Source organism: Corvus moneduloides, chromosome 1 (assembly GCF_009650955.1).
Source record: "Corvus moneduloides isolate bCorMon1 chromosome 1, bCorMon1.pri, whole genome shotgun sequence".
Lineage (NCBI taxonomy): Eukaryota > Metazoa > Chordata > Aves > Passeriformes > Corvidae > Corvus > Corvus moneduloides.
Genome location: NC_045476.1, coordinates 39,532,301 through 39,557,748, shown reverse-complemented (window position 1 = coordinate 39,557,748; position 25,448 = coordinate 39,532,301). Strand labels below are relative to the sequence as shown.

The 25,448-nt window shown below is 40.6% G+C and overlaps 1 protein-coding gene across 2 annotated transcripts in view; it reads left to right on the top strand.

Annotated features, from left to right (window-relative positions):
* The window catches only part of METTL6 (methyltransferase like 6), a 39,699-nt gene that overhangs the window by 3,656 nt on the left and 10,595 nt on the right, over positions 1-25,448 (top strand). Inside the window, exons 4-6 of one of the 2 annotated variants that reach the window (XM_032106949.1) lie at positions 512-682; positions 2,479-2,620; positions 5,234-5,728. In XM_032106949.1, coding sequence (XP_031962840.1) covers positions 512-682; positions 2,479-2,620; positions 5,234-5,382 — 462 coding nt within the window. In that variant the 3' untranslated portion in view covers positions 5,383-5,728. Of the gene's footprint in view, positions 1-511; positions 683-2,478; positions 2,621-5,233; positions 5,729-25,448 lie in introns of those variants that run through there. The other variant, XM_032106958.1, reaches the window with a different exon arrangement.

The window sequence follows — 25,448 nt, the reverse complement described above, 5'->3', positions numbered from 1 at the left end:
ACCTCCACAGCTCTTGCTGAATTTATATTTTGCCAAGATCAGATTTTTTTTTTCCACAGCAAAACTGTGGCTAGAGCAGCCCAGCTGCAGATTATGCAGCAGGAACCCCAACTGTTTGCAGTCTACCTGTAGCTCAAGAGCTTTACTTTCATAACCCTATAATAGGTAATTTCTTTAATTTTTAATAGTATTTAATAGTCTTTTTAATAGTATTTATGTATTCTTTAAAGAGTAGAAGCGGGGGTAAAACAGAAATGGTATGTTTTCTGAATTGTCTTAATGCACATTCCTTCTCAAATTCACGAAAACAGACTATTTTACTAGTTATAGTTTCACTATTGTAGTATGCAGCAAAGACTTTCTGATTGCATTAGCTGCCTGTTGGAAGTTAATATTCTTTTGCCACTGTTTTTTGTGTCTCTCTACTGATTAATTTCACAAGATTTTTATTTTATTGTAGCAACAAATGCTGCTGATTTTCAGTGAAAGCTTGCTGTTTTAATTTCCCTAGAAAAATGCCTTATATAGTACTGAAAGATGTAAAGTGTTCCAGTGTGATCTTACCAAAGATGATCTTCTAGACAATATACCAGCAGATTCCGTGGACGTTGTCACACTTATATTTGTGCTTTCTGCCATTCATCCTGACAAAATGCATCTTGTCCTGAGGAACATTTACAAGGTAAACCCAGATGATTTTACAGCCTTTAAAGCACTTTCCTTCTTTTTAGCTGGAAAGTAAATTTTTTTCTGAGAAAATCACTCTCTTGCAATGGTGATTTTTCATATTATATTCCATGGATGTATTTAGTTTGTTCACCAAGTATGCAGGACTAAAATATGTTTTACAAATGTCCTTTTTTTCCCTCTCCTGGTATTGTGAGATTGTTTCGATTGAGGCCTAATTCATGCCATCAGTATAACAAAAAGGTATATAGAAGATGGCCTTCATGTACCTGAAGGGGGCCTACAGGAAAGGTGGAGAGAGATTTTTCATGAGAGCATGTAGTGACAAGAAAAGGCGAAATGGATTCAAACTGAGATTTAGAGTAGATAGTAGGAAAAAATTCTTTAGCGATGTGCTGGAACAGGTTGTCCAGAGAAGATGTGGATGCCCTACTCCTGGAAGTGTTCAAGGCCAGGATGGATGGGGCTTTGAGCAACCTGATCTAGTGGAAGGTGTCCCTGAGCATGGCAGGGGGTTTGGAACCACGTGATTTTTCAGGTCCCTTCCATCCCAGGCCACTCTATGACTCTATGATTTTAAAGCTGTGACTTGGGTTGTATGCTATGAATGATGTTTATATAATACAGAGATATCTGTGTTCATAAAGTGTGAATGATAGTGAGCCAAAATTAACTTCCAGAGATACAGTGACTTGCAGTTAGGATGTTGCTGTTCTTATTAAACACACTTGACCTGTGGTGATTTAAAAGTGGAGTGTTCAGAAGTCAACATTAATCTAGGGAGACTCGCCTCCCTAAGCTTTGTTAGTTGATAGGCTAGGATAGGCCCATCCAAAGGGTGGTTTAAACAACCTGAATCGTGATTGTTCTGAATTTTCCTGAGATGTCATATATTGACTGCAGGGGGAAACAGTCAACATATTTTTTACTTTTGCATATGCATGTATTCAGGGTCTCGTATTTTCTAATATCTTTTGGTTTATTATCAGTAGTTTGAAAAAAGAATGTTAGGGTTTTTTTGTATATCTCCAGCTGTTTTCCAAAATCAGGATTGGTTCTTAGCTCGTGGTTATGAAAGGGGTAATTATTAGTTTTCTCTGTGGAGATGCCTGGATCATCCAAGTCACTTGCAGGTTTCTGTACAAATTGGCAAGTGGTAAGTGCTCCTTTTCTTCTTAGCAAATACAGCTGGTATTTGATGACGTAGAAAAGTTACAGGCATCAGATACCTAAAATCAGCATGGGGAATGACCATGTATTTATAAATTTTAAACTCTTTATGGCTTGCTTTCTTTACCAAAAAGCAGTTAAAAAAAAATCCATGATGCATTTTCCCAAAATGGTTTCATATTTATTTCTCAACATATTGCAACGTTTTTCTTTCTCCCATGAAAAAATAAATGTCGTGATATTCTAAATTTTGTTGTTAACCATTAAACAAAATCAGGTGGTAAACAGGATACTACCCAACAGAAAAAATGCCCGGATGGGAATTTTTGTTAAACTGTATGTTTTCTTCTTTCGTCTGTGTTTGAAGAGTGTTGCCTATTTAGCTGATCAGCATCCAAACAGGTATTCTAAAACTATTTGCAGTCTTTTGTTCATGGGAAAGCATTTTTAAGAGTCAATATAGTTTTTACACAACTTTATATCTATCTCACTGTTGTATTGACTATATTAGTCTACCTTGTCTTAGTTATCTGTGTATGTCTGTATGTGTACACAAATAAATATACCTATATATGACTAAATCTGTTTAGCTTATTAAAGCATGTATGTATTGTGTGACAGGTATTAAAGCCAGGGAAGTGTGTCCTGTTCCGAGACTATGGCCTGTATGATCATGCAATGCTCAGGTTTAAATCCGGCAGCAAACTTGGGGAAAACTTTTATGTTAGACAAGATGGGACAAGATCGTATTTTTTTACTGAAGGTAAGACATACTGTAGAGTGCTTTCTTTCCTGTGAATCTTCTGTTTAAACTTTCTCCAGGGAACTGCCAACATGTCCATGGAAGTTTTATTTTATGTGGACGAAAATAAATTGTGGTTTCTTTCATTTACAATCCTTTTTGGGAAGAAGCAGTTATTTAGACTGGCAGAACTTTGTGCAGCATTTTCTTTTTTACCAGCTTGTTGTATGTGCTATAATGCTCCAAGAGCAGCAGTTTCTGAATTGCTGAATTCAGATGTGTTACCTAAGGGGAAAAGACTAATGTTCAGTAAGAGAGTTGATCATCTTCATGAAGCAACTAAGCAGTTCTTTTGACATCATTCTTTGTGCAAGGCTATTTCTGGTGTGCAGGATGAGGTCTATTGACTTCTAAAAGCAGAACCTGTGACTGCAGCACTAAGAAGCTCATGCACAAATCCTGTTGGGATAGCACTGACTAGCTATGGTCACTCTGTCTTCTGGGGTTTGTTTTTTAGTAAAGACAATGCAAAAAAACTTCCCATGTGATACAGTATTTAGTTTTTGTTCAGTGTTCATAATGGTTTAGGAGGAAGGGTAATTATGGCAGTTTACTGGTGGAGAATTTGAAGCACAGAGACATGAAGGAATTTGCTTAGATTCTCACAATGAATTGGGATTATAGCTTGTCTGTAGCTTCTAACTCCCAGTTCCTCGTGTTAAACTCATTACTCCCCCCTATCACTTGTAGAGTATTGTGTAATAAGAGCTGTGAATTTATTTCTGTGGGGCTCTTTGTTCTTAGTCTAAAGCAAAATACAGCCACTGAAGAGACTGATTTGGAGCCAAGTAAATGTTATTCATATTTTGTGCCATAACATATTACCTAATTGCTTCTGGTATAAAAACCATTAATCTTGTCTGAGCTCCCCCTATTCTTCATAGGACAATGATGAAATCTAAGATAATGCAGGCTGTGCTACAGCTTCATTGAAGCATTTCTGGAGCTGTTCTTTATTGAGTGATTTTTAGTTCTGTTTAAACAATTAGCTCTTACAAAGTGAATGGATGCTAAAGGGAACAAATAAGAGACTGACCTAGCTGTGGAATTTTAAATCCCATTTTTATTGTGTTTTAGAATGGTTTCTGAATGAGAAGTTCCTTGCTAGCATGCATGCTTCCCTTGGGAGAAGAATTGAGGTAGGGATGAGGAAAGAGGAAGGAAGGAGAAAAGAGGGAATTTATTTTATATTGCTCATAGCAGCAGTTGTTTTTCCTTGGGCTGGTCTGTGACAGTCTCATGGATCACCTCTACTCCCATTTTTAATCATTATGATCTCATTCATTTCACAGATTTTCATATAAACATTGCTTAATGCTTGAGAATTCTTTTGTTACTGGAGACCTGACTCCCATCATTTCCACAGAGGTTGCAGCCCTTGCTACTTTTCATTTCTTTAGCACTACATTGGTACACCAAGTAATTGCTGCGTGGGCTGATTTGAATGATACTTATTTATAATATGTCTGGTCTCAGATAACAACACGGAACTTCTTCCACGGGAAAAAAAATCCATTCTTCTACTGTTTGAAATAATACTAAATTTGTGGAAGAATGTGTGGTTGTAGTTTTGTGTTGTGATATATGTGCAACTTCCTTACAATGAGATTTGAGTAGGTCCACAATTAAGTGCTGTTTATTTATATTTCATTGGTGTGGGTCCCCCATTTTACATGAACACACAATGTTTACAACCATGGTGGGCTTGGATTGATGTAAGCCTGCAGTGCCACCAAAGTGGGTGGTCTCATCTTCCTCAACACACCATCTCTTGTGGTGCTTCCTGTACCCACATGATCACTGTCTCATTGAGCTGATCCCCCTGAGCAGTGAAAAATGGAATGTCTTTGTTTTCTATCAAGTAACACAAGTTTAGAACAGCTTAAATTTACAGTGAGATTACTGCCTGGGCAAGTGAATTGACGTGCAGGAAAGGAAAAATTACGATTTTTTCATTACAAGTCAATAGCTGCATAGGTCACCCTGTTTGTGAGGTGCTTCTGCCTTCCTTAGGGGAGAAATGCTTTGAGTAAAATTCTTTTGTTTATGGAAAATACTTCTGGTTCGACTGAGTGGAGGCTGGGTACCACCATATCCCCTTTGCCATTTTGTCCATTTTCTGTTGAGCAATTGCATGCAACATAAGGTGTTATTCTTCCCTGAGCAGAGGTGCATCTACACAGCTGGATTACCTTTGAAATATTTGTGATAAGTGATGTATTCAGCTAGTGAAGGTCAGCTGCACAAAGGGAAAATGCACTGGTGTCAGTCACAATGAGAATGACAAGGCTTAATAAAAATAAAGAGATGTGGCAATTTTTGGAAATTCAACTGAGTAGCTTAAGCCCCAGTTTTACAAGCTGTTTTGCTTAGGTTGATGTTTCTAAAGAAGATCTTTATTGATTTTTATTCAGCAGTCTGCCCACATAGAACAGCTTGAAATCTGAAGGCCTGTGTGATTTTCATGCTGTAACACATAAGAACATATGCTTATATAAAGGCTGTCTGGTGTTTTAAAAATAACTTAAACATAATATTTCTTTTTTTTTTTTTTTTTTTTTAATTCTCTTCCAGAGTTCTTATCTCAGCTTTTCAAGGCTGAGGGATATGAGCAAGTGGTCAATGAATATGTGCAGCGAGAAACTGTGAATAGGAAAGAAGACTTGCATGTTCCAAGAGTTTTTCTTCAAAGCAAATTTCAAAAGCCTTTCAGTGAGACATAAGTTCTTGCTGATTAGCAACAGCATTGCTTGTTTGAAATGGAAGCTAGCACATAAGCTGTGTGCTCATCTTTCCGGTGAACCAAAAATGACTGCATCCAGTACCTCTTGTTGGTTTCTATCCTAGAATACAAAATAGGAATGCTATTTCTAATTCAGTTTTAAGATGGTTTGGTGATGCAGGCAACCTGTTGAGCACCTGTATTCCTGCTTCTAAAATAAAACCTGTGCAACATTGTTGGAGGATCTGGTAAAGCATATAAATATGGTTAATTTTAAGCATTAGTTTTCATTAGTTATTATCATAACTGCTACTTCCATTTTTATTAAAACTATTTTTAAATAAGTATCCTGAGTTTCCTGTCACTTGTGATTTTTGAGGCTTGTTAATGTTAGAATATTTCATTTACTTTCAGTACTTGTAATTTCTCAGATACAGGATTGAAACAGACTCAGTGAGCAGTATAGTGTAAGCTGCCTTAATATTTTAATAATGGTATGTTTTTAATCTGCTCAGCATTTAGGTGTGTAAACAGATGTTTATATTCTAAATAAGATCCTAATTTATCTGATTTCATGCTTGAAGAAGCATGCTAGTGGATCAGGTCGTCTTTATCCTTAATTAATTTCAGATGTTCTTCATTTCATGTGCAGAAATATTTGAGGTATTGCAAATGAGTTTCCTATTTGGAACTGAAACCAGCAAGTCAGGAGTACTTTCTTGGATATGAAGTGTAGTCAGCTGCTTCTTTCCTGAGCAGAGGTCTTAATTCTTTTCCATCACTCTGAGGAAAGTTGTGTTGGTCTTTGCTCTTCCTGCCACTAAAAGCCACCGTACTGTTGCTGCAGCAGACTTAACTGCTTGAAGGAACTTCATCCTTTCCTTACAGCACTTTGCACTGTGGCATTTTGCCCTGCAGGCCCTTTTCTGTGTTCTTGGATGATGTAATTTCAAAACCATGCCTGGGTCTTTAACCTGCATTTTGAACAGCTGCTCTGCAGCAGAGGAAGCCCAGGAGTATCCGGTGACTTGTGCAATGGCCTGTGCTGATCTTGTATAATGTACACAATTTGCAACAGGGGAAATTCCAGTGAAATACTAAGGGGAGGTCAAATACTGGGGCAGGGCCCAGAGAAGTTGTGGAACCTTCATTCTTGGGAATACTTGGAATAAGACCGGCCAAGGCCTCGAGCACCCTGTGACTTTGAGGGTGGCCCTGTTCTGAGTAGGGATTTCATCTCTGGCTGTGTATATGAGTATGTGATTGATTGACTCAGGCTGTCATTCCACTGGACTTGTGTGTTGCTAGATGACCCAGTCATGCACATCTGATGTGGACCAGAGATGATTTTTTGCCTCTGTTTACGACAAAGTAGACATAAGATGTGATAATGATTTTTTTTCCCCAGGCTCTTAACACTGGCCGTATGTGCATGGAAAGAAAGAAGTAATAATTTTCCAGCCTAAAGCTTAATGTTACAAAGTTAACCAGTCAAAATTTTTTAACAAATTGGAGCTGCCGAAGGTCGTATTCAGTTGATATGGTTAGAAATAAATTTGCAACAGATTGTTGCTTCGCGTCAGGATACCACAGGGTTTTTTTGTCTGATACCATGAGCCCCACAACTGAATTTATTGTATCACAAGTCTTTGGCCTCAGAGGAAAAAATGCTTAAATCACACAATTCTCCTAATGATTCTTTGAGGAGGGTTATTACATGTCATCTCCTTTTTTTTATGGAGAGCATTATCCCAGAGATTTATGCATTGCTGACCCCTGCTGTGCAACCCTTTAGCTCTTTCTGCCATGCTAGTAATAAATATCTAGTAACATTTATAGTAAATGAAAAGCTATGCTAAAAAGGGATATAACAATGACAGCACTATTCTAATCTGATCTATCATTATTTGGTGGCTTTCATCAGTGAATGTTCATCTTTAGCACAGCAGTTTTGCAATGACTACATGTAGCCTGAGCTCTGTTGATATTTAGTGGGGTTTGAGGCCTGTAATTCCAAGTGCCTTTCAGGGCTGGAGGTTTGGTCCTTTTGGAGTATACAGCACATAAATGAGACTGAAGGAATGTCTTGCATGGCACCTTGTCACTGTGCTGTGCTTGTCATCGTATGCAAAGGCAAGTGCAATGAACTGTTCATCCCTGAAAGGAAATGAGATGTAGGCAAGAATCAAAAATATTAATTAGAGGACTTGAGTCAGCCCAATAGACTTAGCTGCAGACAGCCACTGAGTTCATTTTTACACTGAACTAACTATTGCCAGAACAATAATACATGTTTTTGTGAGTGGCTGTAGCTTCGGTGTTTCTGTGTATTCCTGTGTACACTCTTTTGTGTAGCAGCACATTAAATGGAGAGCAGTATTTCTAACTTTTTTATTATATCTCAGTCTCATTTCTAGTCAGACCTGGAAAATAAAGTAGCATGCATTAATGCCCCTGCCAGAAAGATCTGCTATAGTTCTCATAAACCAGATGTTATTTTGAGATGAATGGGCAGAAAGGCTAATCTGGTTTCTATGACTCTGCTTCTGTGAACTTTAAATCATGGCAATTTTTTGTAACTGTGGTAAAGTTTGAGGAAGTTGAGTCAGTTTTAAGAAATCCTTGCCACATCATGTGAGACACAGTGACTGATGGTTGTGCATGTAGTTGCTGTAGTGCTGAGTAAATTGGATATACTCCCCTGAACTCTTCAGCCTTTCCAAGCTCAAGTAAGCTCACCAGCAGCACATGCTGAGGGCACCTGTACCTAGTACCCTAACTTGAAGGAACTGCTGTGATAGGACAAAGAGTTACTGGTTCAGACTAAAAGAGGGGAAATTTAGGTTAGATCTATCAAAGAAATTCTTTACTGTGTGGTGGTGAAGCACCAGAACAGGTTGCCCAGAGAAGCTGTGCATGCTCCATCCCTGGCAGTGTTCAAGGCCAGGCTGGATGGGGCCCTGAGCAACCTGGGTTAGTGGAAGTTGTCAGGGGGACTGGAATTAGATGATCTTTAAGGTCCTTTCCAACCTAAACTATTTTGTGTAGAGCTGTCCTTAGGGAGATGTAGTAATCAGGGATAATGGTATTAAAATTACTTGAAAAAAGCATACGTGCACTGAATCATGTTCACCTTGCACAAACAAGCTACTATGCTGTGATTGTAATAAATGTCTTGGTTGTTCTTTGATTTAAGTTGTCTGCAATCAGTGGAGGCTGCTGAGATGACTCAATTGTCTGTAGAAGACCTGCTTTTTGTTCCCCCTAAGCTGAACTAGCTACTCTATTTGGCAAGCATAAGTAGTAAGTTCCTTTATGCCAACACCCTGTTCTGAGCAATATTTAGGATAGGAGCAAATAATTGTTGAAGTAATGGGACTGAAAAATTTTTTTTTTTTTTTTTTAAATGATTTGGTGCCTTGTGCTTACATCCTCTGATGTTTAATAAAGTATGAACTTGGATTAAGGCTTTCCTGAAGTCAGGGAATCCTAAATGCCACTTTTCAGTGTGGGATTCTCTGATGTCTCCTCCTGGAATTGGACAGCATATATTAAGGAATGATGTTAATGAGCAGTGCTTCAGGGAGGACACGGGTAAAGTCTGACTGCCGTCTATTTTCATCAAATTTACAGAAGTATGAAGTCTTTGAGTTGCCTGACATTACGTGTCCTTTCTGTCAAAGGACAGCTTCTGTCAAATTTGGTTGATGCGATCTGATGTCTGACAACAAGCTACGACTAGACAGAAATCCACCAGGTATTGTGTCTATACTGTATGGATGGGTGAGCTTTCTTTGCTTAGAAATATGCACTACTGAGAAAAAAAAAATTTGAACTTTAAACTGATGGTATCACAGCAGGTTTTATGTGGTTCATTTGATAGCTAAAAAGCTAGTTCAGGTGCATCTTTCAGGTACCTGAAAGTTCCTTGGGTTCCAAAGGCAGAATATTTAAGTAATTAATATAATACTAGAGGCATGGTTGATTGTGCATCACTTCTATGAAACCAAGTGCTATAAAAGTGGGACCTGAAACTCCAGAACCTGTAAGCATCAGCAGTCAGCTGTGAAACATACAGCCTTGCTCTCATAACTGGTATATGAAATCTGAAAGGTCATTTATATGGTCACTTGATAAAATTTTTTTTGCTTGAGCTGTTGTACAGTTTATACATCTGAATATACTGAGAGATACAAATTATCAGTTAGAAAGTGCTTTATGGAAGAGTTATTTGAAAGATATATATTTGGAGAGGATATCAGTGTTGAGCATCAGTGTGTGAAGGAAAAATGGTAAGATTATGTTTAAGTTTCTGGGAAAAAAAAATCCTGAGTTTCACAGACCAGGGATGACATACAATTAAATAAGCTGTTCATCTAAAAAGTGAAATTTTGGAAATGAAAGCCTGCAGGTTCCAAAATTAGACTGGAAGACAGGGAGGCAGGAAGGTGGCATCTGATTGTGTACGGTATTAGTAATACACGCAAGGCTCTGTGGGAAGCAGAATTTTATATTGGAAAGATATTGCTGAGATACAATTAGTAAAAATAGATAAGTACTTTTTAAGGAGCTTACCACAATATAGCTGTGATGAATTTTTCACTGGCTATGATTGTTATTAGGAAAGATTGTGAACCATTTCAAACATTTGGGAGCAAACATTTGCTAGTTATGCATACTGCAAAAACATCAGGCCCTTGGGTGCAGTAGGCTCAGGATATGAGTATGTTTGTGCTCTGTGTTTGTAATGGGAGTTCATTTATTAGAACAAAGGCAGATGGTGAGCCTGCACTGTGGGGAGGCACACAGAGGCATTGCTTGCAAAGACAGAGGCTATTAGCCAGGTAAGAAGTTCCATTAGATAACCTTTTTCATTCCCACTTCCTAGGCTGATATGCACCGTTCGTTGTGTTTGCAGCAGGGTGCTGTGTGCAGTCAGGGAAGACAAGGGCACAAGAAAAAGATGACGTGATTCTTCCAAATTAATAGTGATTTTGTGTATTTCTACTTAAATGATTCTGTTTGGGACCATTTACCCCCTCTCCCAGCAAATTTTAGGTCTCATCTTGGAAAATTTGATTGCTTTTGAAGGTCTTTGCCCAAGACACAGGTTTAACTTGCATGCTTGTAAAATACTTGATGTGAAATACTTAGAAAGGCACCTGTGTGACTGAAAATATAAATCCAGCTCTGTTTTCCTCCTTTGACTTGTAAGAAGCCTTATACTTCACTGTCACTTCAGTGCTTTTTCACTGTTCCCACTTTGGGGTGCTGTGCTGTCTTAAGTTAGATGGCACCAATCAACTCCAGCTCTGGTTTCTGATGCCCGTAGCATCCAGAGAACTTAGAATGGGAATAAATGAAGGTAATTACAGGGAAAGGTCAGAAAGTAGGCAAATTACCAGTAGACAAGCCTGCCTTCTCTCTAGGTTCCACTCAGTATTTTTCCACAGCCCGTTTCTCTGGACTCTTGGATTTCTGTTGTAAACTTGGTACAGCAGAGAAGCTGCTGCTCAATGGGATAATGGTATCTTCATATATATGGGATTGTTGTGCATCTGAAATTCAAGAATATTCATGAGCTTTTTTTGGTTGTCCTTTTTCCCAGTTTTGGCTTCAAACTTTTGTGTGGAATGGGACACTTAACTGGAATTTTTAATATTGATTTTATTTTTAACATTTTTCATTAAAATGTAACAGACCTGTTGCTGTTTTGCTAAAACCAGTGTTCAAAAGCAGGATGGAAGAAGATAAGGAGAGAGGAAAGGAGGCTTGTTTTTGGCTTCTAAAAAGCTAAACAAAACTGAGAAATGTTCTGTTCCATCTGTTTTATTTGCAAACCGAATTTCATAGGAACATGAAAACACTTTGAAGAAGCCTCAAAACAATTGCCACCATTTTTTTCTGAACTACGTTCAGAAAGATAGTTCTGAAATCCTGTACAACTTCATAAACTTGGCTGTGACTATCTGGCTAAAGTCTCTAATCACAGATTTCACATTCAGCATTTGAGGGTGCTTGGTTGTGTCCTTTAGGACCTGGCCTCAGGGAACATCACTCTTGTGACCTCTTGACCAGATGAATCTGAGTCACTTACTGGAAGTTGAATATGCAGATGTTCTGGACTTTCCACCTGACACAGTAGCATGCCCTCTTTGCTCCATACAGTGTATGCCACTCAAGACTTTTCTGGCTTTGGATCAGCTTCCAGTAACAGTTTCAGGTTTTGATTTTGTTTTTGAAAGCAGCTAATAAATTAAGGATCAGCAACTATCTGTGTATTCTTGCCCTGTACTTGGCTGGGAAACAATGGCCAAGAAAAAGCCTGTTAGAAAGAAGAGTAAAACTGAGAAGAGACAAGGACCCACCTCAAAGTAAACTGAAACAATCAAGCTAATACAGAGCCAGAATGTATTTTAGAAACAGTGAAAAAGCTTCCTCTTACAGACTTTCCTCTATACAAAATACTAACCTGCCCTTAGGCTTAAGGGTTCCTTTCCAAGCTACTTTCCAAATTCCAAAACCCGTAAACCTTACAGGAAAAGAAAATACCACAAGCAGAGCCTACAGCATTAACCAAATGCATCTCCTGAAGTAGGGCAGTGGTGTTCTCAAAAGCCCACTGAAGAGGGTGTAAACTTAGCAACTGAGAGCTTTAATCTTGATTCCATGATGCACAGTTTATGCTTCATTTTTACAGACTTCTTTATGGGAGACATTTTCCTGATTCAGTCATCAATAGCAGATCAGTAAGATAAAATGATTTTGCAGTTAGATATTAAGATATATTAGTACTTCTGTAAAAAAAAAGGCTACCTGTGAATGACTGATGAAGGAGCAAGACTGTTTTGTTAATGCTAGCAGCAGCATAGTTTGTTCATGCGCCAGGTCAGCCTATTGTTTGGCAGGAAATTCAGTGTCAGGCAGCATTTTGTAATACTGTGAAGAAAATTCCAAAAATTAATATCCTTTTCTTTAATAAAAAAAAAACCAAAAAACCTTCAAAAATTTAAAGAGAGGAGCTTGAATGTGCCTGGCATGTTCAAACAGTGTGCAACTAAAACTGTAGCTGCAACAGTGGCATTATTCATATTTAAATACCAAAGCTGAAGATGTGCAATGCCAAACTTTGCTCCAGGGACGCTCAAATGGTTTTGCAGCATAGGTAGGAGTAGTGTAACTCCCTGTTACTGTGATGATACAGTTTTTGTTTCATGTAGCCAGCCTTTGAGTTGTGAATATGTTACTGCTGATTACATTCATAAATATGAGTAAAGTATGAGGCAAAAATATAAGCAAAGTATGAGAAATTTTCTTTTGTGGCTTGATTTGACAATTCCTGGAGCCTTTAATATCATATATCCTTACTTTAGCTAATTTTATATTGGTATTGATTTTATGGTGCATGTGTTGAATATTGCAGAGTGTGGAAAGAAATATAAATTTCTGGAACTGTAGATGGTATGATACGACAGGAGAGTCTCAGAACCCAGGGTGAATGGACCCCAAATGCCAAGTTTAACACGTCATCTTCCGACGAGGATTCTATTGAACAAACCCCTTTTAAAATGTTCACTACATGCTTGTTGTGGTGATGTCTGGGAACCCTTGAATAGGACAGCATTTTTCTAGGTGCTGTGGACTCAGAGTAAGAGGCAATACCTGTCCTAAAAATTGTAACCATTCAGTTATGCGAGTTTGGTAAGAAGAGGAAGAAAGGACATCCCCCTTGTGGTAAGACAAAGGGATTTATATTTTCCCTCCTTCAAATTTAAATTAGTGTGAAAATGGGACTGAAAAATTATTTCCCATATCTTGGTTCAATATCTAACTGGCAAGCCACCTTGATGCAGAGTAGATCCTTTATTAATGAGAGATACTAGCTCTGATGTAGGGAAACCTGGTTCCTGAATGATTTGTCACTGCAATTTGAATGACAAGAGTACCATTCCCAGCCCTGCTGTTGGTTTCCTGGGTGACTTCAAGCCTTTACTCTTACCTTCTGCCCTGTAGGGAAAAGGGAAGGATCTTGGAGTGAAAAATTGAAGAATCATAGAATTGTTTAGGTTGAAAAAACCCTTCAGATCATTGAGTCCAAATGTTAACCCAGCACTGCTAAGTCCACTGCTAAACCACGTCCTTAAGTGCCATATCTACAAGTCTCCAAAATACTACTAGGCATCGTGAATCCATTACTTTCCTGAGCAGCCTGCTCCAGTGCTTGACAATCCTTTTGGTGAAGATATTTTTTCCTCATATCCATTCTAAACATCCGCTGGTGCAACTTGAGGCCAATTCCTTTTGTCCTATCACCTGTTACTTGGGAGAAGAAACTGATCCCCACCTGGCTACAACCTCTTCTCAGGCAGTGGTAGAGAGTGATAAGGTGTCCCCTGAGCCTGATTTTCTCCAGGTCAAACACGCCCAGCTCCTCCAGCTGCTCCTCATAAAACTTGTGCTCCAGACCCTTCACCAGCTTTTGCTGCCCTTCTTTGGACATGCTCCAGCACCTCAGTGTCATTCTTGAGGGCCCAAAACTTCACAGGTTTTAAGATATGGCCTCACTGGTGCCAAGTACGCGGGGGTGATCACTTGTCTAGTCCTGCTGGCCACACAGGTGTAATAGGTCACTGACAATTTGCCCAGGGATCTTTATTCTGCTCCCTGTCTTCCACTTTAGTGGGTATCTGGAGACCAACTCATCTTAATGTTAAAGACTGAAGCAAAGGCAGCATTAAGTACCTAGCCTTTTCATTATCCTTTGTCACTATGTTTCCTCCTGCATCCAGTAAAGAATGGAGATTCTCTTTAGCTCTCCTTTTGTTGCTAATGTATTTATGGGAACATTTTCATTGTCTTTTACAGTAATGTCCAGAGTAAGTTCTCCTTGGGCTTTGACCCTTCTAATTTTCTCCCTGTATAACCTCAAGGTATCCCTATAGTCTGCCTGAGAGGCTTGCCCCCTCTTCCAAAGCTCATAAACCCTCCTTTTTTTCCCTTGAGATACAGCCAAAGCTCTCTGTTCAGCGAAGCTTCTCTTCTTCCACACTAGCTTTTCTTTAGGCATGTGGGGACAGCCTGCACCTGCAACTTTACGATTTCCTTCTTGAAGCATGACCAACCTTCCTGGACTCCTTTGCCTTTCAGGACTGCTTCCCAAGAGACTCTATCAACCAGTCTCCTAAACAGGCCAAAGTCTGCCCTCTGGAAGTCCAAGTTAGTCATTCTGCTGATCCCCATCCTTCTCTGAGAATAGAAAACTCTATCATTTTTTGTGGTCACTCTGCCTAAGAGGGACTCCAACCATCATATCACCCATCACTCCTCTGTTCACAAACAACAGGTCCAGGGCCTTCCCTAGTTGGCTCCCTCACCAGCTGTGTCAGGAGGTTCCCTTCCGCACACTCCATGAACCTCCTACACTGCTCCCTATCTGCTGTGTTGTATTTCCAGCAAACACCTGGTAAGTTGAAGTCCCGCTCCTGGTCCATAAGAAACCAGGAGGTACATTCGGTGTGAGTTCTAATTCTTATTTTCCTACTGCTGTAAACATCAAGTCTTTAAAGCGTAGGAGATGAAGAGTTAACTGCAATGCAGCCTTGAAAAGGAGAGGATAGGGTAAAAGGACAAAACTGGAAGTACTTCCCCAAATTAGAAATGGGCATGGTAAAAGGCTCCTTCTGTCAAAGTTGAGGGGAAAATTTCATCTGACTTCCTTGAGAGCTAGTTGCACCTCTAAGATGGCAAAGGGGCTTGCACTTTAGGATGGGAGATCTAATGCATCCCCCTCCTTGCTGATGCTTGATGTTGGGAAAAGAGGAACCACTGATACAGCCAAACCTGATCAAAAAACCTGATGAAGTGGGTACTCAAAATCCATGAGATGGGGCGAGGGTGTAGGAGAGCTGAGCAGGGAGGAGAAAAGTATATGGAAGTGCCTTAAGTGATACAAAATAATTTTAGTTTAGTGGAAGGTTTCAGTTACAATTGCATGGTGCCAGGAGCAGAGCTTGTAATAAAAATTGTTAGTATGTTACGAGAAGTGCCAGTGCTGCTCTTCGCCTGATCTCTCCTGGCTTTCCCGTCTGTTCCTGGCCAGAACACTGCAAATCCCACTCTTGTGGAGTCCATAGGGAAGTTGGAGGGTTGGTTATCCCTGTGTACATGTTGTTTGCAATGCAGTGAAAAAGAAATCGCTTCTATTACCATCAGCTGTACTGTAAAATATTTATCTTCTTTCTAGACTGTCTCTGTTTTGTCAAGCTCTTGTCTGGCCTGGTTGGAGGCTTAGTCTCATGTTTTATCCCTAAATATGGATGTCTTATCCTGAAGTTACTTACTCATGCAAAAGTTGGATTTTACTTTTTTACTCTGCTTTGCTGCATACGTACCGTTTGATAAAAAGGGTGAAGGAAGGGTGTTTGGGATTTTGTTCACAAGGTGGCACTAGCCACTAACCAGTGCCGCCTTCCTTTTAGTCCCAGCACCACTGAACTGTCTAAGTCTTTGACTGGGTGGTAGGAAGAGCTGGTGATGATTAACTATGGACCAGACAACTAAGAGTGTTTTCTTATATGCAGTCAAGTCCTCTTTTTGTCTACTTAAATAGCACTTGGATCTCAAAGAAAGAAAAAAACTTTTAAAAAAAGGAAGTATAGCTGCATCTCAGAGATACTTATTGAGAGGGAATGTTCTTAGCACCATGTGAGGGAGAGTAAGGTGAAATACTACTACTGTTAATGGCAGCTGGGATTCTGATTGTCTCCTACCCATGAGGCGATAATTTGTTGCATTGACAACTTGCTGTTTGTTTTGGTTTCATTTGTGTCCCACTATATTGATACCTTAGAAACTGCAGTGCTTTATACAAATTTCAAAATGCAGTGCCTTAATACAATATTTCTTTACAATATTCCACAAAAATACTAGGCAAATCTCTGTTTATATTAACTGCTCCCATTTTCTTTCCCCTTCCTTTGTTTCATAGACGAGCTGCTCTCCAGTTGAGCGGCCATTCAAGCAGAGATGCATAGGATGCACATGACCAGAGAGACAGCATCTCTCTCATTAATTACTGTGTGAAGTCAGCTGTAGTTTAGTTTGCCATTTTACAGTTTCTCCTACTTTAGTAATCCCCATTTTGTCTCTGCCAAGCCCTTCTCATTTCAAGGGAAAGAGGAAGAATAAAATTACATTTACATATTGGTGGCTTTATATCTGACTTTAAGCATGGTGTGTTCAGTATAATCCATTACTGCTAATAAGCTACAGTAAAATTGCCTCAACTGTATTTTATGCAACAGTAATTCTTTTGTATATTAAATATTTGAATTAGTGTAAACGATAATTAGCTGCCAGTGCAGAAACTGATTTCTAAGAACATAGCTCCTCTCCTTGCCTTTCTTACACCTTCCTTTCTCTTTATTTAGAACTGGCTTATCCTTGCTTTTTGCACAAGTGAGTGGGATCTTCCAACCTCAAAATAAGTGACTTCATGGAGAGGCGTCTATGAATGAAACCTATCACCAAGCAAAGTGCAGAGGCTGTATCCAAATGGCTCCTTCCCAGCAACTGAATGATAGGCAGAAACAGAACAGATTGAGAGCTGCTTTTTCCTGCTTCCCAAGACAGTGGTGAGTGGGACTAGCAGGTGTGTTCAGTCCAGGAGAAGTGTCACAAAGGACCTGCTTCCCACAGGCAGCCTTTTCAGGCACAGTTCTTTCCTGGCCCCTCTCCAAGCACTCTGCCTATCTACTAATGCATCTGGTAGGCTTTCTTAGAGCCATCTTACTTCTTTTTAAGGGCCTGATCTTACAAAATGCTGAGTTGTGCCATTGGTTTCTACTGACTTTCAAGGAGGGGCCACAGCATCCCACAGATTTGGGCCTTGAGACATTTCAAGAAAAGGTTGCTTTGATGGGGAACTACAGTAGGGGTTAACAAGTGAGTATTAGTACTGTGGTACTGGACTCCTGGTACATTATGTTATTCTTCCTTCCCTTTCCACCAAACTTGTCCTGATTTCCACCATGTAGAAGTAACATCTGGCCTACCACTTCCGCTCTAAATACCCAGTGATCAAAAAGAAAATGTCATTGTCATATCAAACATTCATTTGTCTGTACAGGCTGAGAGAGCAGCAGACCCAGAGACAGCAGCAGCTCAGAGTGTACTGGTGTATTTGGGCAGGACGAGAAGTCTTCCCTCCTTGTTAACACAGGCTGATGGGGTGTCACAGCTGTGGGACTGTGATATTTCCCTAGTTATGTCAGGATTGAGTTCAGCCTTGGCATCTTTTTTCTCTAGACACTGAAACAGAGGTGGAGCAGGAGTGTTGAGTGTTACCCTGGACTGTGGTGTTTCTCTTGGCAGGTTGGTCTGTGTCACTGCCTGTGAATCCGAGGAGCCGTGGCCAGCTCACAGGGGAGAAGCATGAGACTGGGTGTTTGCATTCTACAGTGCTGGCACCAAGGTGTTCAGAGCCAACAACTGTACGGCCTGCAAGGGAGATACTAAAACTGGTATCTGCCCTTTGTTCAACAGGTTAGATGATCCTGGCACATATTACTGAGGCTGCATCCAATACAAAGCTAGAGGCAACACTATAACCCCAGCCTTCCTGCTCCCCACCCCTCCAGCACTCTTTAGCACCAGGCAGGACAATAGAATCACTTGGAAAATTTGCATCCAGGATGTGCAGTGCTTTCCTTGGCTCCCAGTCTCACAGCCTCTTCCTTTCTGCCATGTTCTCAGCGTGAAACTGGGAACAAAGGGCATCTGGAGGCCTGCAGCATGGGCGCTCCCTCCTGTCTTCACAGCAGGTGAATGGAAGCACAACTGTTCTGTGTTGGAACTAATCGGTGATCACAGCTGTCTCTGAGGTTGTGCTGGATTGTTGTACCCTGGAGAAACCGTGGCACAAGCAGTTGGAATGGGATGCTGTGCTATGTGGAGGCTCATATTGTGCCAGGCTAAGCAATTAGGGCTCATCCACTGAATAAAGCAGACTGTGACCAGGCTTCTTGGCACTGTGTGACTATTGTATGGCAGATGGTACATGGGGTATAATGGACTAAGAAAATATTCTGAGTGGGGAAAATGTCACAGCTAAAAATGGCACCATAGCTGACATTGCTCTGGAAAAGCAGAGGCCAACTGAAAAAGCCTTTTATGCAGACAGTGGGTATCAGCAAAAGATGAAGACAGTCATAAGACTTTTTTTCCCTCCCATTCTGAATCAGTTGATATGTCTCAGACTTTAGAATTGTGACCAAGAGGTGAAGAGTGCATTTTCTTGTTCTGTTTTTAATACGTGAATACAAAATGAAAATGCAAATTGAGACACCAGCTTTTTCCATTGTGGGTGTTAACATGGTCCCTGATGAATTGCCATGTGGGGTCTGAGACAAAGCCATCAGAGAACGCTATTACTAGACAGCACAAAACTGACCAGTTATATTAATCAGTTATAATTTGCAAGGCAGAGGGAAGCCCCCGGGCTGGTTTATGAAATTTAAGATGGTTGAACAACTGTCCAGTGCCGTGGAGGTACTAGAAAATAAAATCTACAGACTACAAGAAATGCAGAAGGGCATGCCAGAACTCAAAATGTGCTGATGCAGAGACTTTGGCAAACATTGTTAGCCAAGACAATGCAGCATTTGAAAGAAGGATGCAAAAACACCCACGGGTTGTATTATTTGCTGGTGGAATGCAATGAGTATAGGTTGGACTGGAGGATAGTGAGCCTCAGGAAGAAAAGTGAATACTGCTTCAGCTGAAGCAAATCTCTCCTAAACCACGTAGTTGTGTTAGCAAAGAGGTATCCAGTGGGTCGCAGACTGATATGAACCACAAATACAGGAATATCAACACAGACAGTGCTGATATGACTGAAGAGAAACAGATAAAGCCTAAGTGATGATGGTAAGGTATGCAATTGACAATCTTGGTAAGTTGTGAATGGGCTCTATTAGTTTGCTGGGTGCAGGAGTGGGGAGGATATTAGTTGTTATGGGAATCTGGGACTTACCTACTTACTGACCTCCTCAGGTGAATATGCCATTAGAGAGGGAGGAGGCAAAAAAAAAAAAAAAACAACTGAGAGTGTGTGTTCACAGATCAGCAGTATTTGTAACACAGCAGCAAATAGAGACAGCCCCACTGTCCCATAGCATTAGTATAGCCCTCCTTGCCCTGAGGCAGAAGTCTGGGGAGAGACAGGCAAATTGATTACCCTGTGAATCACAAAATCAATAGGGGAGTTAACAGCATAGATACCCATTTGCTCATTGTTCTGAGAGAAGGCAGAAATCCAGAATCATCTGCTTCATATATGAACCCAAAGACATTTAATAAGCATTTAAAAAGGAGCATTTTTCCAAGACCTGGAAGAAAAATGCTTAAAGGATTCAAACACTATTTTTTTAAGCTTGGTGCATCGGCAAAGTTCTGAAAGCCTAAAAAGAGTGCATACATGCATTGAAGCCTTGTGCATTCCTTGGGACACTGCTTTCTCAGATAAACTCTGGGACTTGGGCCTGCAGCATGGCCCCCAAATGACTGAACGTTGCGATAAACTTGTTTGTGCACCATTTCCCCTTCTCTCTCTTGAAGTCCTTGTTTTCATTAAAAAGGAGAATAGCTGTGCAGGCAGGGAGAAAGCCAGAAGGGTACTGCCTTGTGCCTGTATTACGGAGTATACTCATCCTGATAGCCTTCAGATGCCAATTGGGATTTCTTGGGTCGTGAGGAATTTCACTGGAAAATGCAAAGGACAGTAAATGGTGAGGGGAGCAAATGTTTCTGCAGAGCACTGCTTTGGCAGCCTGGGTCACTGCCTGGGTCTCCTTCTCTCAGAAACAGGGAAGAGATAGATACTACTAACTGATGCAAGCTCTGAGTGATCAGGCCTGGGCAGTGTGTGGATGCTGAGGAGCACTGGCTGTGCATGGTTGGGAAGGCAGCAGTGCTGCACTTTTTGGGAGGTTCCTCTGCAGAGTCCCACATTGCACAGGGGTACATGGTTGCAGCTGGCAGACTGCACAAGGCAGACCTTGTGCCTGCTTGACTCAGGGTGATTTCTGAACCAGGAGATCAAATCCATCAACAAGTCACTTCCTATCCAGCCCTTTTGCCCATTTTCCATAATGTCCTTCTTTATAATCCTCCTACCCTTAAGTAAATTGACTTGCCTGGCTTCTTTCTCCCTTCAGTGATGCTAGCTACCATGTAACTAACACTTGTTATCTGTATGTGATAAACATTTCCTTCCTTCTCTAGTTTGTTGTCTTTAGACTGCAAATATTTGAGGGCAGGTTTGATTTAATGTATGTTTATGTGGCACTTAGAACAGCAGAATCTGAATTTGGGCTGAAATGATGAGGATTTAGTCACCCCTATCCTTATCTGTCATTTATAAAAGGTAAGTTCTACTGGTAAATGCTCTGGAGAAAGCACTGCTGCCTCCATTCGCCTTCGTTCCTGCTGTGCCTCATTTGTGTTGAGGATGTGTTGGAGGAAATTGCTCTACACACAACATGGAGTTAATTGCACTTTATTATACCCTTACTCAACATCTCTCTTTTTTTGTCCTTTAATTTCTCCTTTTTCTATTAAGCACTAACAAAAAATATAGACAATTCAGATATATTTTTCTTTTATGCATAATAAGAGCCTTCTCTATCTCCTTGTTATGCTGACTAGTGAGTTCAAACAGTTTCGTATCACTCTTCACATACAGCTCAGCACAGTATGTCATCCAACCTCTTCCCTTTAGCCATTTGCTCCCATCTCAGCAAGTTCTTAATCTAAAAAAGATCCTGAATTGCATTAATTGGTCTGTGAGCCGACATGTAATGCAGCCTGGTTTGTGAGGCTGCATAGAAAGAGAGGAAACCTCATTCATTATAAGCTAATGTTCTAATTTCTTTTAGCCAAGTGGTGCTTGCAAGCATTTGTGCAAAGAAAGGACCTGTGCTCTGTAGAGCCAGTCCCAGTGCTTATTTCCCAATTTTGGGTCGTGTTCCCTTCAGAAAGTAGGCGTGAGAAGAAGAGCAGCCCAGCTGAAGAGAAGAAGTGAGAGATTTGAGGAGAGGAAAATTGTGTTTGAATTACTGTTAGCAACATGTATGAGAAAAAGCACAGAGGCTGGTGGGCTTCTGCTTTGGTTCCAGAAAACAAAAATTGTGCAATCTTTAACCATCAGAGAAGCACAGGTAGAGTAAATCATTGCCTAGAGAGCTGATTTGGTTGAGGACCCTTACTATGACATGAACACAGACAAAGGTCAACAGTGGTGCAAAACAACCTAAGTGCTCCTGCTATTTGTTCTCTGAAGAGTTTGCTTTGTTCCTTAGATTTACCTGGACAGTACAGGATTTACATAAAGCTGGCTAGGAAATGCATGGTAGTGTTTTACACACAGAAAATCTGCTCGGAGAAACTTAAACAGCAGGTCCCGTCCTTAGTTTCTTTAGGCAGAGGAGGATTAAGCAGTAGAGAGTGATGGACAGGCTCACTAGAGGATTTGAATCACTGAACTTAGATACTGAGACTAGCTAGAGCTAAATGGCTGCAAGGGCACAGACAAAGAATAAAATGCTGAGTTAAGCAGCTCTGGATGTATTTTGGCCACTCTTGCAGTCTGTTTAGGACATGAAAAGAGGACCAGAGGGAGGTAGGCTCTGGTTTTCCTTGAGGCTGGAGTTTCTTGGCTGTGTTTGCTTGCTTTCAGCTCTGTTCTCTGTGCTCTCAGGCAGAGCGTAGCCTGTGTGTGAGACTGGGCTGAGAGCTTCAGGCAGTCAGAGGTGACTTCCTTCTCTTGTTTTTCCCAAGCATCTCTGTCTGGCTCAAGGCTCTTGATATAACATACCATACAGTAGAGTGAAGCTCAAACTCCTAATCAGTATAAATAGTAAGGATTGCTCACTTGGCAAGTCTTGGCTTTAGCTCTCAAGAAAGCTTTCGTTGCCTTGCTTCAAGTTCCTCAAGTTCCTACGGAAGAAAAGTTGTTCAGCTGGCCTTAGAGTAGGGAACACATGGAGTAGAAGAAACACAAAAACTCAATTTGGACAGCAGTAGAAGAGAAAGTAAGCAAGGAGTGTGGAAATAAGGCTTTGTGTGCAATGTCAGCTCTCTATGCTGTCTTCCCATTATGCAGCCCACTTTCATAGTTTTGTTTTTCTTCTTGGCGTCCTGGTTCAGGCTGTTGTATTACAGACTCAGTTCTCGTTAGCAGAAATACAACCTCAGTTCCCAATCCTCCGAGGTACAAAGCTTGGAACAATGGCATGATAGTAACACTCCCAAATGGAGAGTCTACTGTGAATCTATTTTAAGCCATTTTGGGAGGAGGAGGGGGGTTTGACAGGAGGAGGATATTTGGTTATATTATGCAGAAGCTGCAGAATTCTCTTCCTTCTCTTCCCCCACTTACAGTTCTTGTAGATGAAGAGGTGGGAAATGTACCAGATTACCTGGAGTTGATGGGAGAAACCTATCTAGGATTTCTTGATTTAAAAACTGCTGGGCTTTTTGTATTGTGACAGAAATACTTTACAAAACTCTCTTGTGTTTCATGTGCTAGTAATTTTAAAAGATGTCCTAGATATAATATAAAGTGGATAGATAGGTATAAAATACACTTTGGATACAGCAGACAAGAATGAGTGCATGTAATGACTGCTTGGATTTGCAGGATAGGAATCTAAGTCAGCAGGTGTGTTAGAAACACTTAGAAGAGTGGTCTGCTCATCTGAGAAACCCCACAGAACTGCAGATTCAAAAGCAAAATGTGTGGCAGATAAAAGTGACCGCTGTCTTTTGAACTTCTCGATGATTTTTTTATTGCTTGTACGTCTGTAAGATAGCTGTGAGACCATTTTAATGCATCTTTTGGAAGGAACAGCAGTTTTAAGCCTGAAGTTTTCTTTCTTGCTGCATTTATTTTTCCCCTTCAGGGCATACAGGTGTTCCTTTGCTGTCTCTGTACCTGCTCATATTGCAATTTTCCATTGCAGTGTTTGGGGCAGGGGCAGCAGCAGCAGCAGCCTGGCTGTGGGTCAGGCTGTGGCAAGCACATGAGGAGGTACCTGGCAGATCATACACTTGTTCTCCACCTCTGTTTTGAAACAGGCAGTGGCATGGCTCTAGCCAACATGCCTTCAGTTAGACCATGTGGATTTGTGAAAATAGCAATTTAAAGTGCCTGGCTGAAAACCATAATTTAGTAGAGAAGTATTTCAGTGTTCTTACTGCATTATGCCAATGTAAAGAATTCTGGCAGTTCTAATAATAACCTTGCTTTACATAGCTTAAAAAAACCCTCTAGTCTTTCTTTTCTACTTTATTTTTTTTCCCAGACAGTTCCTAGTTGTAAACTGTGTGATGCAGCTTTCAAGAGAAACTGTTGCTATTTTTCTACTGACTAGAAAAATCCATGTTCTTTATTGTGAGATCAGACTCTAAGTATGTAACTCCTGAAAGCTTAAAGTTTATTTCTTACATGAGAAAGCAAATTCAAATCAAGAGTCCAAATTTCAAAGTTTTCTTTATCCTAAGTTTTAAAGATGAGGATTGTGGAGAAGTAGCAGTATATGAACTAACAACATTTCAGAGGAGACTTCTGAGCTCTGAATTTGGCATTCATCGCCACTGCCCAAATTCCTAAAGTTTTTCTTATTTTAAACCATTTATTTATTTTGTAGCCAAATTATTGTAACATTAGAAAACACATTAGTCACACATCTGTTATCAGAGTGGTTCTATCAAGTCTGATTACAGTAATTTTTAAAATCAGAGCCTGTAAGTGAAGTCTGTAGTATCTGTTTTCATCTGGATAAAAAGCAGCACTCTTTTTTGAAGAGAAATTGATCTGACTCTGCACACTTGGATACCAATTAGGAAGAAATTCTCACTGCAAAAGCACAAGAAAGAGCGGGCAGAAGGCTGTACATCTCTTTAAAAAGAAGCTGAAATGATACTCTTTTTACAGTCATGTTAATCTTGGCATTTGAATCAGAGAGTATCTGAACAGAGATGTCTGAACACAGGATTTTGGGTGTGGAGGAGGTGCACCAGAAAAGAAGCCATAATTGATGAACAGCTCTGTTCCAGTAGTGGCTTCCTCCAGTCTCCAGTCCTGCAGCTCTCAGGGAGGCACTGGGAGCCATGGAGACTCCATCTCCAGTAGTGAGATGCTGTTAGATGTTAATGCAGTGCATTTGTTTCAGGTGAAGGTGTGATATGCAGAGGTTTTATACCATTTATGCATTTTTGGTAGAGCCTGTTACGAAAATCTAAACCAGCTGCAGTTACTGTAACTGCGTGTAAAAGGTGTCATTAGCTTAAAAGGAGCTTGGAATGACGTTGCTGTTGCCTCTATGGATGTAAGGTCAGATCCATCATGCACATCCTGCATGAGACTTAGGGATTTGAGTCTCAGGTGTGCTCTGCTGTGCTGCCTTCATTTCCAGCCTTGTGTGTGACTGCAGTAGAGGAGAGGTCACAGTGTTATGGTGCACCTGTGTTAGGTTTTGGGGCCAAGGGACCTCTTGCCAGAAGGTGATTTTCCCTCAGTAACTTCATACCATGAGCTTTCCTCCATCCTGCACTTGAGAGTCAGCTTTGTGCCTTGCCATGTGATGAAACTGGTGAAGCCTTCCGTGCTGGACCAAAAGAAGGTGGGAAAGGTGCCCGTGGGCTCAGACAGACCAGCTGTAATGTGTAGGTGGCTTGGAAGCAGTTGTTCATGGGCATACTCCTGTCCTTGGGGAAATACAGGTGTATTCAAGCTAACTTCATCCTTCTTCTAGGATTTGTTGCTTTTTTTGTTTGTTTGTTTTTGTCTCTACAAAGAGGGTCGTACTACATTACATCATGATTTTTGCACATAAGCAAGTCATGACTAAACCCCTTGCTTCTGTATCATAAAATTGTCCCTGCTGCTGACAAAGCAATAGGCAAATCTTCTTTGCCATAAGTGACCTGAAGGAGGTTGCTCTGCACCCTCACTCTCTGGGGCTCTTCCGGCTTCTGTTCCCCCAGCTCTGGCATCTTGGACTGGCC